The following is a 14431-nucleotide window of genomic DNA, read 5'->3' as shown; positions in this document are numbered from 1 at the left end:
TTAAATTACATGCTCCCCGGAAAATATTTCCAGCCTGCGACCGGCGTGGGCCACCATTTCCCTATCTCTACCGTCTCACCCGCGTTGCCCCCACCCGCAGGTTCTCTGTCATTTTTTTCCTATCTCTACGTTCCCACTCCGGGCGCGATTCCCCCGGATGCCGGCTTCGCGGGCCCCGGGCGCGCGTGCGCGAGGGCGGAGCCTACGGGTCGGGAGGAGGGACACGACGGAGGGAGGCGCTGAGGCCGCGACGTCAACAACCGCCGGGCGCTTCTTCTTCTTCTCCTCCCCAGGTGCTGCCGAGGCCGCGTGAGGGAAGCGCGGCGGAGAGAGAGGAGGCGGCCATGACCAAGTACTGCCGGGCGCCCAACTGCTGCAACTCCGCCAAGGAGCCGCGGACCGACAACCGGCGCCTCAGTTTCTACAAGTCAGTCAACTTTCGGGGGGGAGGGGGGAGTTTGGGGGGGGGGAGACGGGGCGTGACGTCACACAAGAACGCGGGGGGGTTGTGACGTCGCGGGGCAGCGTTGTGACGACACGAGAGGGGGAGAAACGGGGCGCGCGCTGGACTTATTTGGCCCCCCACCCCCCAAAATTATGAGTCTTTGTAAATTGTGTTTCTCATGGGAGTTGTTATTATTATTATTATTATTATTATTATTATTATTTAATTGCCAAATGCCTAATGCGTTTGCATTATTCAGTTTGTTAGGAATAGAAAATCATTTCAAGTTAGAGCTTAATAATCATTTCGCTATTAATATGCTACTTCTTAATTGTGTTTCACTATCAATAGACTTAATTGTATCTGAGTTCAACAATTACATTGGTAAAATACGTATTTTGTGATGTGCCAATGGCTTGAGATAGCTATGAAGTCCATAAATTACCATATACAGTGGTGCCTCGGGTTACAGACGCTTCAGGTTACAGACTCCGCTAACCCAGACATAGCGCTTCAGGTTTAGAACTTTGCTTCAGGATGAGAACAGAAATCGGGATCCGGCGGCACGGCGTCAGCAGCAAGAGGCCACATTAGCTAAAGTGGTAGCTTCAGGTTAAGAACAGTTTCGGGTTAAGAACGGACCTCTGGAAGAAATTAAGTTCCTAACCAGAGGTACGACTGTATTGCAACTGGGACACAACGGGGCCATTGCAAAATCTGCAGCAGATGCAACAGCGTTTGAGGCAACTGTGTGCAAAGTTTTGTGGGAATAAACAGGGTGGGCTGCTGAGAGAGCCTGTTTACTAATTAAACACATTTCTAAGCAGCCTAATATTTTAAAATCTCAAAACCATAGTCGACCTCCAGAACGAATTAAGTACTTAACCCAAGGTACCCCTGTATAGCATCTATTCAACAACAAAAAACAGCGACCGTTTGTTGTGGACAAAGAACAGCTGGACATGCAAAGGACCATATTTCCTTCAGGAGCTGAGGGCCGCATAAAACCTCAATCCGGCCCTGTGTGCAGCGCTTGAAACCCACCTGCACGTGGGGAAACCAAGGAAGTGGGGAGGGCACCCCCCTAAAGGTGTGGGGGGGGTGGGGATAGGGGGACCGTCCCCCTGGGTTGGGGGTGCTTTAAATCAGGCAACTTCCTCGGTCCCAGGAGCCACACGCTTGGGGTTTCCCGTTTCTTAATCTTTCGCCATATATTTTGGTTGGTGCCCCTGTTTCCACCCGCCCTGGATCAGGCCGTGACCCATTGGTGGGTTCCAGCCCACCAGTTGAAGACCAGTGCTTCAAATAATAATAATTAATAATAATAATAATAATTTTTTAAATTGTACCCTGCCTATCTGACCGGGTTGCCCCAGCACTCTGTGCAGCTACAAACATACATATCAAAACATTGCATATTAAAAAGCTTCTCTCTACAGGGCTGCCTTCAGATGTCTTATCTAATGGTTATATGGTTGCTCAACTCCTTTACATCTGATAAGAGGGCGTTCCACCCTGCATCGAACTCCCGGCTGTAGCCTAGATACTTTGCAGTCTTGTTTGCATGACATCACGTTAAGCCCACCTTTGCCAGCCTCAGGTGCCAGCCTCAGGTGTTTTTGACTACAACCCTATTAGGAATTGTAGCCCAAAATGGGGGTGGGGAGGTGTAGCAGGCACCAGGTTGGTGTAACTGGCTTATCCCAGGCCTGCCAAGCTCAACATATCGACACCGGCATGTATATTATGATTTGTTTTTAAGACTGTGGTCCTTGGAAGGAAGGACGTCCCAGTACTTTTCCTTGAATTTCACTTCCTAGCAAGCAGCATCCATGACTTCCACCACATGGGTTTTATTTCTTTTCACCCAACCTGAGGAAGCCAGAAAGAGGAACCAGAATAGGTGGTTTTGTTTTGTAACCTGGTCATGTTGCATACATCTCAAGCTGCTTTGGTTGTCCGTTTTTGCAGAAAAACAAGATATCGGTACATTATTATTTAGTCTTTCATTTCTAGAGCTTCAGATACGGAATGTTAACCTTGGGGGTTGACTCTTGAATGGGTAGTGAAGAGCCCCCCCTCCTCCTTCTCAAAGGATTCTTTCAGGCAGCCTCCAGATTGCTTCACCTTCCTGTTATCTTCCTCCTTCTTAAATAGCTGCGTTTCTAAAGCCACTCAGTAGTTGCTAAGGCTACTTAATTCACTCTCTCCTTGATAATAGGAGACAAGCCAAACTAGATCAGAAGCTGGTGATAGGAGAGTCTGACGGGTGGGGTGGTGGTTGCTTTTTGCATTTCTTTTGGAAGTGCAGGGTGGGACTAAATATGGACATTAGCCCTGAGCCCTGGGGGGAGAATAGTTTAATCATCCTCTCTCTGCTCCCCCCCACCTTGCTATTCCCCCCCCCCTGTAAATCTCCCTCCTGCCTCATTTTTCCAGTGGAACTATTGTAAGGGGGGAATTTACCTTGCTGGAAGCAGGGCAGGGTCAGGAAAGGCGTGTCCTTTTCCCCAGCACTAAGGCTGTGTACATACCTACGCCTTTAAAGTACATTGAGAGAACATTCTTTCCCCCAGAGGGGGAAAGAGTTTTTTTTGAGGTGAAAGGATGTGTTTTGAGTGTTCTCTAAAGGTATAGAGCCTATGATTCCGATCTGGTTCACACTTGCACAACCTGTGGCTGCTTTTTAAATAAAAAGCAAAGAGACTGGATATTCAGACACTCAGCTTGTCTCATTTGACTGTTAAGGTGTGTATGTCTCCCTTGTAAAATGAGGGTGTCCCACATCGTGCTATGTATGTGTTCGACAAAAGGGTGCTCAGGTGTATATTTATTTATTTGGCACCAGCCATGCACGTGCTGCCTTAAAAAGACCAAAAGGCAGCAGGCAGAGGCTGGCCCATAAGGGCAAGTATGGTTTTGCCCCCCTTAGTCTGCCCTCAGCCACCACCTGTCTGTCTTCTGTCTTAAATCCAAGCCATAGGGTGGCACTGCTTTGCCAACTGCATCTTCTTTAGTCTTGGCATTGTCCTTGTAAAACTCAGCAGGGAGGGGACAGCTCTGCCTGTCATTGGCACTGCCTCTGCCTGCTGTAGGTCTTCCTGCCTTCTGTCCCAGTAGACACCAGACACCCCAGTGAAAGGACAGGTCCCTTCCCAAGAGACTTACATGCTAGAGAAAAAATTAGGGAGACCACAGGTGACCTGGAGGGGAACGGAGGCCTGGGCCAAACAGGGGAGGAACATGCATTTATTTCAGCTACAGGTGTGTAGACTTTGGCATTTATTTACACAGGTTTCCTCTGCACAATCCTGAACGTCTCCAGCAATGGCTCTCCCGGATGAACCAGGAAAAGTGGGTCCCCACGAAGCACCAGCACTTGTGCAGCGAGCACTTTGCCCCCTCCTGTTTTGAATACCGGTGGGGGGCGCGCTTCCTGAAGCCTGACGCTGTTCCCACCATCTTCCAGACCTCAGAAGGCTCGCTGGTGAGTGGTTGGTCACCTGCCAAGAAAGTATGTTGGAGAATTGCCATTTCCCCAGCTGATGTTCTTGCTGGGTGGTGCATCAGTAGCTTAAGGACATACCAGAGGAGCACGGATCCTCTGGCCCAAAGCTGTGCCCATGTTTGCCTCTGGATATGTCTGCCTCTGGCACACTGGCCCCCGGGAGGCTGCTCCTTAAGCCACATGGCCCCTGGGCTGAAAAAGGTTCCTCGGCCCTAACATAGCATTTAAACAAAATCTCTTTGGAATTGGAGCCTTTTCTGTAGTAGATGCTCAGGGTGGGTTATAGCAGTGAAAGAAAAAAGCGAGTTGGTAGACGAAGAGTGTTTTTTCATTTGTAGTTCATAAAATGTATACACTGCTTGATTGTAAAAGGGGGGGATCCTCAAAGCAGTTTACAAAAAATGTATTGAAATCAACGAAAAGAATGTAAGATTTTCAAAGAGTTGAAACTAAAAACAGATTAAAACTTGCACTGGCATTCTAAACATCTGGGTAGGCTTCTCTAAGCACAAGTGTTTCTAGCAAGGGAAAGTGCCAGCCTGATATCAGTGGGTGTTTAAGTCATTTTGGTTGTGCGTTCAAATTTAGCAGCCGACAAACCCACAGCAGACGGCTGGTTAAATTTCAGAGTGGGCCTGGTCATGTTATTATCCTATGTTAAATCTCTCCACTTTTGTGCTTGGGAGATTCACTTGCTAATGACAGAAGTTCAGTCTGTACTGGATCCTTGCATGCCTCTTTGCTCTCACAAACTGTTTACGCTGATGACATTAGTTCGATGCAGCCTGCTTTCTAGAACTGCTCCCCCCCTTGGTGGCTGCTATATATATATCCCAGCTGCACAGCATCTTGGACTTGGATCCGAGAGCAAACAAACCTTTGCCATGTGATTTGTAACACAGAATAATAAACACCGCAGAGTATTGGGTTAAGAGGTGGATTTGTGTACGTTCCACTGCTGGGAGTATGTTTTGAGGGTAATAACCGCCGTGTGCACACAGCAAAGCAGTTAATGCCACGTGTCCTAAACACTGGGCTATGTCAGGTGAAGATCAAGGGCTGGCTGAAGAGGGACCAAAGCCCTGAGTGTAGAATGTAGAAATGTCTGTGTTTATTTGAAACACTTTTAGCTGGCTCTTTGGCTCGCGTGAGATGAGTGATGAACAAAATGGTCCCTGCCCCACAGGCTTACAATCTTAATAACGGGACACAAAATGGAAAAGAGCTAAGGTAGTAAAAGAGCAAAGAGGCATTGGTTCTTAAGTTTACGCAGTTCTTATAAATGACCAGCTTAAATAGAAAATGGCTGAGGGAGAGGAGCAGAGCTAACTGAGTGGCGCTGCTTTCTCATCCCTTCCTGTGCTGCAGACTGATGGAATGTTTTGGTCTCTCTCCCCCGTCCCCCGTCCCCCCCCTTTCCTCTGTGGGCTCCTGTAATGGGTGACCTGGAGTAAGAGTCCTAAAACTGGAGAGAAGGCGTATCATCTGGCTGAGAATGCTTAGCCTCTATATAGTGCTCTTTCAGTGCTTAAGGTACACAGGTAATGAAAACCTCTGCAGCATATGAGCATTATTATCAAGGCCTTACTGACTCTCTAGAAGAAAGGCAAAGTCATCTCCCAGGTGTCAGTTGGATGTCTTGCTTTCTGAAGCATCATATGACAAGCGGGCATCAGCTCTGTCCCATGTGGTCATGCTGCCCTCAGAGGCAAAAGCACAGCGTGAAATGGGCTGGGGCGGAGGTGGTGGCAAACTCGTCTCCTGGCAAACAAAGGCCAGACAAAACCCATGGACTCCTGGTCACTGTCCTCAAACAGTATGGGATGACTGGGGCTGCAGATACACCACATATTTAAAGCACATCATCTCCACCAAAGAATCCTGGGAAATGTAGTTTATCCCTCACAGTTTACTATTCCCAGCCCCTGTAACAGACCACAGTGCCCAGGATACTTTGGGAGAAGTCATGTGCTCTATGTACGATGTATAAGAACGGACTGGCTGCCTGCTGAGTTTGTAGCTCTGGTGGCATTTGGACTGGGCACTTCCAGCTCACACCGAAGTTCTCCACCCCCTCTGGCACTCTAGCAATGCTGCAATCCAGCAGCCTAGATGTGGTCGGGAGTGGTCTTCTGCTATCAGCCCGCCCACCTGGGTGCAGCAGAGGAAGAGGAAAGGCTGGGAGACGCCCCCTCCATTGGCTCTGCTGGGGCCGATTACCGTATTTTCCGCTCTATAAGACGCACCAGACCACAAGACGCACCTAGTTTTTGGAGGAGGAAAAGAAGAAAAAAAATACTCTGAATCTCAGAAGCACAGTGAAAGCAGCAATTCCTCTTGCTGTTCTGGCTTCTGGGCTAGCTGCGCAGCCTGCATTCGCTCCATAAGACACACACATATTTCCCCTTACTTTTCAGGAGGGGAAAAAGTGAGTCTTATAGAGCAAAAAATACGGTATATATTTTTTATCACCGTAACCTACCCCTGGGTAAAGGGCAGATAAGAAATCGCATGAATAAGTCACCCTTCGGTTCCTCAGAAACCATTCTATTCAGGGCATGAGGCGTTGATGTAGCTTTATGTAGAGTTAGTGCAGGCTTCCTCAAACTCGGCCCGCCAGCTGTTTTGGGACTACAACTCCCATAATCCCTAGCTAACAGGACCAGTGGTCAGGATGATGGGAACTGTAGTCCCCAAACAGCTGAAGGGCTGAGTTTGGGGATGCCTGAGCTAGTCCCTGAATTTCCAAAGAACATAAGAGCCTTCTGGATCAGGCCGGTGGCCCCTGTAGCCCAGCATCCTGTTCTCACGGTGGCCGACCAAATGCAAGCAGGATTTCAAGCACAAGAGAACTTTCCCCTTTTGTTGTTTCCAGCAACTGATATTCAGAAGCATTGTTTCCTCCCAGTTGTGGTGGCACAGCAGAGCCATAATGGCTAGTAGAATAACTAGGCCTGTCCTCCTCCATCAACCTTCTCTTAAAGCCATCCGCCTTGATTGCAGTGCTCGTCTGTTGCATCAGAGAGTCTTGTGGTACCTTCAGGCCCAACACACTGGTTTTGTTGTTGTTGTTCGTCTTGCATCTGTCTTACGCCGCAATAAATCTGTTTAGTCTATTTTAAGGCACCACAAGACTTTTTGTGGTTAGTGCTTGAATGTGCTTCTTCCCCTCTTCTCTCATCTCTTTTTCAATCTGTGTCTTGCCTCTTAGACTAAACCTGCGAGCAAAGGCTGTGGGGTGTTCTTACCATCTTTGCACAGCTCCTAGGAAATATCAGGCACTTTAAAAACAAGGGGAAGGAACACAGTGTGGGGTTCAGGGCCTCCTCTTGTCTAGCTCACCTTGTGGGGGAATCATTAGCCCTGCACCCCTCCCTCCCTTCCCTTCCCTCCCAATCCCCTTTTTATAAAGATTCCCCGCTCTGAGACCCCACAGCTAATTCTCCCCTGGTCTCCTCGCTGGCCCAAATAGGACTAATTCAGCCAGCTAGCCCTGGTGATCATCTAATGTTTATTGGGTAGATTTCCCCCCTAAATTGATTTTTGAATTCTGAATTTATTGTTATTCATGTTTTATACTGTATTTTATGCTGTTTTCGTTGCATCAATTGTTTTAAATTTGTTGTTAGCTGCCCTGAGCCCAGTTTTTTGAACCGGGAAGGGCGGGGTATAAATAAAAATTTATTATTATTTATTATCTTGGAAGGGCAGCTGCTCATTTGTCTGCTTTCGCTTTTGCAGAAGAGGGAAAACCTGGCCAGGACTTCCTCCGATGTCCCAGCTAAGAAGCTCATCATTGAATGCCAAGGGGAGAGGAGCATGCCGGGACCCCAAGCCATAAGCCGCCCCGAGCCCAACGCCCTGGAAACGCTTGCCATCGCCATTGACCCCAGCGTGGCAGCTGCCCCGATCTACGTGGAGACCCAGTCCTCCGCCTCAGACTTCCCTGCCCTCTCAGGGCCCTTGGTCGGGGCTGTGAACCTGCTGCCCTTGGTCCAAATCGTGGAACCCCTCAAGGCCGTGACGCTGACTATGTCTTCCCCGGTTGATGCCAGCCAGCCTCTCCCGGACCGGGTGGAGCAGCAGGTGGTTGACTTCTTGGCCTCGCTGCCGCCGGCGACCCTAGAAGCTACGCCGGGCTCGTCCAGGGGGACCTCCGAGCCCTTTTGTGCAGAGGTGGCCGTGCCCTGTGAGCCGCCGCTCCAAGCCCTGATGGCCGACCCAGCCATGGCTCCGGAGCAAGGGGCGCTCATCATCGAGAATGTCTCCATCGAGCCGTTTCTGGAGACTGACCCCTCCGCCGCCGCCGTCCTGCGTTCCCTGCAGGAGCCGCCCGCCGAGATGGTGGCCTACTTCGAGACCATCCCGACGGCGCCCATCTCGGCCGCCGCCTCATCCGGCGTGACCCCCCCTGAGACGGTGCTGTCCTCCGCCCTGAGCCTCCCCATCGTCTCCACAGTCCCCATCGTCTCCAACCAGGCGCCTCCGAAGGCCCCCCCGGCGGAAGAAGAGAAGCTGGAGGAGCTGAGCTCGGCCGAGTCCTTGGAGGAGCAGCTGGAGGAACACCGCTACCACAAGCACGAGGGGACGACCTCGGAGCTGGTGGAGGTGGTGATGGGCCTTCAGAAGAAGGTGAAGGTTCTCCAGCAGAGGCACCGCCGGCACTGCGCAAAGCTGGAGGCCATGGAAGGGGTGGTGGAGCAGCTGCGGAAGGAGAACCTGGTGTCCGAGGAGAAGCTGAAGCTGCTGGAAATGGTAAGCTGGCTTCGCAGGGTGGCTGGTCTCCTTGGGCTGCATCCGCAGCTGGGAAACGGAGAGAGGCGAGCAGGCGTCGGAGATCAGGTCTGCTGGGATTTCTCAGCTTCTGTGTTTTCCTCTTTAAGCGTGCAGTTTCTAGGCCTCATGAGTACAGGGGGCGTTTGGGAATATATATAAAAGGGAAGAACCTTGAAATAATCGAGGAAGGTAAGTAATGGGTTTTGGCAGGAGGTTCTTTTTAAAACACACACACATAGGTTTTCCAATTTAATAATAATAATAATGATGATGATGATAATAATAATGATGATGATGATAATACTAATTTATTATTTATACCCCGCCCATCAGGCTGAGTTTCCCCAGCCACTCTGGGCGACTCCCAATAGAATATTAAAAACACAATAAATACATCAAACATCAAAAACTTCCTTACGCAGGGTTGCCTTCAGATGTCTTCTAAAGGTTGTATAATCATTTCCTGGACATCTGATGGGAGGGCGCCACCACCGAGAAGGCCCTCTGCCTGGTTCCCTGTAACTTCACTTCTCACAATGAAGGAACCGTCAGAAGGCCCTCGGAGCTGGACCTCAGTGTCCGGGCTGAATGATAGGGGTGGGGACGCTCCTTCAGGTCTACAGGACTGAGACCGTTTAATCCAATAAAGGCCACATTTAAAACATTCCAAATATTAAGCCAAATCATAAATCTTTGTTTGACTTCCCACGCTCTGAGGCTGGAGGAATGCCATCACCTCACATTTGCGCTGCTTTCTTAATTAGTCCATGCGGTTCCCATAAATCAATCCGATGTTAATCCTTCCTTCGTTTTCACAGCCTCTGAGTTCGTCCCGCAAGCGAGTTCTATCAAAACAGTTTCTATGTGGGTGTTTATTTTCTTCCATGTCTTTCACTTTCACTTCTCCATGCCTGTATTATCCAATACGACATGTCTCAAAATGGAGGAAATCTGGCTTTCTGCCCATTGTTCCAGGCCTAAGTCCAAACCTCTTCGTTTCATCTCATACCAGAACAGATAAGCCTGTACTTTGGCTAGAAGCCTCAATTCCCAGCTTCCGCTCTTCACAGTCCATCAAAATTTATTGCAAACTCATATATCTTTTCCACACAGTTAATAATTAGATCAAAATTATATCAGTATTACAGTACAGTACCGTCTTGCTTGTGTACATAATCTGTAATAATGATAATAATAATAAAATTTATTTATTCCCCGGGCGGAGCCAGGCTCAGGGCAGCTAACATCAATACAATTTTAGTTAAAACATAACAAGGAAAAAAAAGAAAAAGGAAAATTTAAAATACAGGTTAAAATGCAATTTAAAATGCAGCCTCATTTTAAAAGTCAGACTTTCCAGGGGGATTTGCCAAGTAAAGTAGCAAATACGCAATATATCAAAAAGAAACATAGGAGGCTCACCCCTCTTCCCGTTCCAGCATACCAGTACCATAATAATAAAGATAGTCTCTCTTCCATGGGTTTTGGCAGGGGGTCCTTTCCTTGGTGAGGGCATGTGTTGAACGGTCCTCCTGTTCCCCTGCCCAACCTTGAGCTAAGGGTTCCGCAGCTGTTATCCACGATAGAGCCTCCAGTTTCAGGGGCAGTCTAGCTCACAGTCGCATCCAGAAGCAAGATGGCGGATGAGACGAAGCCGCTTTGCCCTGCTCCACCAAACCCCACCCTGGCATGTCTTGTTACGCTGCCGTTTCTACAGGGATCTACGTTCAGTATTCATCACTCCTGTTATACAAAAATCTCCAAATGGGTCCGAACTTCAATGTCTAAAACTCCTGGTAGAGGACAAGGATCTAGAGATCATGCTAAGGGTGGCCCAATTCTGTGTGACTGCCATAAAACTTAGGGAACAAGCTGTACAGTCAAAATGATTAAGGTTTTAAATGAAAATTTTAGGTTATCTTTTAGTGATCAAGATTTAATATATATTTTTAACTGCCGCTATGTCTAAATTGTCTCTGTTATGCCCAATTGCAACTCAATGTATTCCTGTTGTGTTTTATGATTTTCCTGATATTGTAAGTGAGCCGGAACTGGTCTGTGACCATAATAATAAAAATTCACCCTTGCACCTGCCCGTTTCTCTTAAACATCTGGAGGCTGGCATGTTGCCTAGTCTTGGCTTGTACATTTATTTCAACAACTTACAGGCCACTTAATTGCAGGGGGTTGGGCTAGATGACCCTCTGGAGCCCTTCCAGGTCTACAGTTCTGTAATTCTATGAACCATAGCTCCACGGCAGAGCATCTGCTTTGCATGCAGAAGAGCGCTTCTGGATCAGGCCAGTGGCCTACCTAGTCCAGCATCCTGTTATAACAGCGCCCAGTCAGAAGCCTATTATGGGAAGCCCACAGGCAGGACCCGAGTGCGAGAGCCCTTTCCCCTCTTCTGGTGTTCAGCAACTGGTTTGCAGAAGCACTACTGCTTGTGACAGTTTTATTGCTGTAAACGGCTTAAATGAATATTTATCTAATGACACAGTGATATACAGATATTTTCCTAAATGAATAAACCAACAAGGTGTCGGGGACCCTCTTATTTTTTAAATTTTTATTGGAAGTTTTATTTACAACATAACATAAACCCCCCACCCCCCAATACAGAAATCCACCCTCATTAAATGTTAACATACAATGAGGATAACATACAACAATACAAACAACCAAAGAAAAGACTTTATCCTGTATCTGGCCTCCTTATTTACTACTACTACTACTACTAATAATAATAATAATAATAATAAATTTTATTTATATCCCGCCCTCCCCAGCCGAAGCCGGGCTCAGGGCGGCTAACAACAATAAAACAGTACAACAGTACAACAGCTGTTTCCTTTATGAATGATTATTAAGATTTTTCTAATTATAACTTAAATATCCACAAAGTCTCCTACAGACAATAATCGAAACAAGTCCAGGTATGTATTTTAGGGCACTGTTTTGCGAAGTATTCTCTGCATTTTCCCCATGCTTTTTGAAACTCTTGTCTAGTGTGATCTCTAATTGCCTCAATCTCGCCAGTTCAAAATACTCTTAACAGTTTGTCTTGCCATTCCTTTTTTGTTGGCACAATTTCTTTTTTCCAGTTTTTAGCAATTAGGATCCTTCCCGCTCCTGTGGCATAGAGGAGTATTTTCTGACCTTCTCTTCCTATACCTGTGTCCGTTATCCCTAGTAGAAAAGCTTCGGTATTTTTCAAAAAGTTAAAAATTTTTAAGCTCGTCATATACTATATTCCAGAAGCTTCTTTTGGGGACCCTCTTAACCTCTCCCGCTCTGTTCTCCCCCTCACTCAGGCCTGCCTACAGTCCAGCACTCTTGTGCCCGAAGCCGGCGCTGCTGTGGCCATCATCTGCCAGGACAATGACCAGGCACTGGTCTACGCCGTGCCCCAGCTCCCAGAAGAAGGGAACGAGACCATCATCCACGTGGAGGAGCAGTAATCTCGGAGGCGGCAGAGGGCAGTCAGGAGCCAACCCTCGTTGCCTTCCGTTTGGCCGAAGGCACCCGTCAGGGAGGCTCCCGGTGCCTACGTCTTTTGGCTGCGAGAATCTCAGGCCTGGCACCACCAGGCCTCTTCTGATTTCAGCTGCCTAACCCGATGGCCTTATTGCGACGGCACCTTATTTTGCGGGAAAGTTGCCTGAAATAATTGTACATAAAAATTGTCTGGGTGGGGGGAATTGAGCCACTGAGTGTGTGCGTGTGTGTGTTTGCCTCCTCTTCTGCGCCTGAGCCCCGAAGCTGCCGCTGCCTCATTTGTTGTGATAACTGCTGCTTGGTGTGAGCCAGACTGTCCTGGCCAGCTTGCTTTGCTAGCAAGGCAAGGGCAGACAGGCCCATCTTGGCGGCTGAACTGCTGTACTGCTTTTTGGGCACCTGAAATTGCCGCCCTTTGATGTTGGGCTCTCCTAGGTACCTTTCTAAAGGGCAGGGCTCAATTTCAGGGCATCTCTCTCCCTCTTTATCTTTTTCTCTTTCTCTCTCTGTGTGAGAGAGAATTGCCCCCTCTCTCTTCCTGCTTCCAGCAGAACTTAGCGCACAGACGGCTGGTATCTCTGCGCTCTCCACACTAATCAGAAGGCAGAAGTATTTGCTACTTGTCCCCATAGACCTTTCATACCTGGGCACATGTGGGAGCATAAGGCCACCCAGTGCCTGGGAGCAGGTGTATCCATACAAGGAGGGGGTTGAGAGAGGAGCAGAAAGGAATCTCTCACACACACCCTTTGTGGAGAACATGTGATGGAAGCCATTAACAAGAGGCTGCGATGAATGGCAATCCCACATGCACACCTCCTACAAAAGCAGATCAGTACACAAGAACATGGCGCCATCCACAGAGCGGAGCTGCGAAAGTGTTTTGAGCGTTCCAAGCGACTCATTTTCATCTTTTCAGCTGCTTGACAGATTTCGTAGTAACGGAATCGTTTCAGATTCGGCGCTTCCGTTGACCCATTGCAGCTCCTTGCGATCTCTGGAAAAGCGGTTCTGTTCAGCCGAGTGCTGCAAACAGGCCACGTCTGACTGAAGGCGAAGGCTCGGTAGGGAGATTGTAGGGAGCAGCCTGTCTCAACCGTCTTAATCTTGCAAACCTCAGGGAAGTGCCAGCATGGTGCGCTTCAAAAAGGCCTGCATTTGACAACAAAGCCTCCATAACTTACAGCGCAACCCGGAAGTCTGCCTATTCTTGAGCCCCACTTGGGTATTTAAATTCCTCGCATGGGTGAGGAGGTTGAGGATCTCCACCCCCATTCCCTCCCCGCAAGGTGGGAGAGCCAAACATCTGCAGCAGAGAGCCTGTTCCGCTTATATAACACCCCCCCTTTTTTTCTGGCGATCTAGAACCCTGGAAGATCAGGATTCTAGAATCCACAGGGAGCCTTCCAAGACGCAATAGTGCCAGCTGCAGGGAACATGATGGAGGGCACTATCTCCATGGCCCCATCCCGTTCTCCCCCTCACCTGATGCAGCCAGCAAGGTGGGGAAAAGCTTTGGCAGGAAGCATAGCTGGTTTGGCTAGGGCTGTTGTTTCCTGCTAAGGACCCATTGCTACGCTGAATGCGTTCTGCATCCTTGCTGGTTCAGATGGAAGATCCCCTCTAGTCTTTCGTTATGCTCCCCACCGTGACTTGCCAGGCTGCCAGTGGGTCTTGAGGGTAAATATTCCCCCTGCCCCACAACCAGTGCTCAGGGGGGAGATTCTCACATTAGCGGGTGTTGCTTCCCTAAGTCACTCTCATGTCGTCAGGGATGATAGTGGAAGGCTTTACTGAAATGTCTGCTTCTCCTTGGATTCTTTCGGTCTTCTATCTAGACTCCTTTCAGGGTGTCCTCTCACGGCCGCCATCTTAGGTTTTCTTGTCATACACTATTTTTGTCCCATAGCCAGCCAAATATAGAGTTGTTTTGAGTTCGTGAGTGAGTGGGTGTTATGGTAAATCCTCCTTTTAAAAAAATGTTATTAAGGTTTTCCTTTTTTAAAAACAACACGGGTCTCTGTAATTGAAAGTTAATCCAGGAGTAGGAGGTAAAGGCTGAAAAATAAAACGCGACAATGTGATTGTAGATCCTGGTGAGGGGCAGAAACTGAGGGTGGGAAGAACCTCACTGGGGGTGGTGGGGGTGTTAACAGTGCTGTAATACAAAAAAATATTACCCTAATAAATGGAATATTGGAAAA

At 48.4% G+C, this 14431-nt stretch overlaps 1 protein-coding gene across 1 annotated transcript; it reads left to right on the top strand.

Annotated features, from left to right (window-relative positions):
- The first annotated feature begins 254 nt into the window (after positions 1-254).
- Positions 255-14431, top strand: THAP8 (THAP domain containing 8). The gene is made up of 4 exons (XM_081922221.1): positions 255-427; positions 3740-3932; positions 7695-8708; positions 12044-14431. The coding sequence occupies exons 1-4, from the start codon at positions 345-347 to the stop codon at positions 12188-12190; spliced, it is 1437 nt and encodes a 478-aa protein (XP_081778347.1). The 5' UTR covers positions 255-344; the 3' UTR covers positions 12191-14431.

Source organism: Podarcis melisellensis (assembly GCF_964234715.1).
Source record: "Podarcis melisellensis genome assembly, chromosome: 8".
NCBI lineage: Eukaryota > Metazoa > Chordata > Lepidosauria > Squamata > Lacertidae > Podarcis > Podarcis melisellensis.
This window is presented reverse-complemented; position numbering and strand designations above follow the sequence as displayed.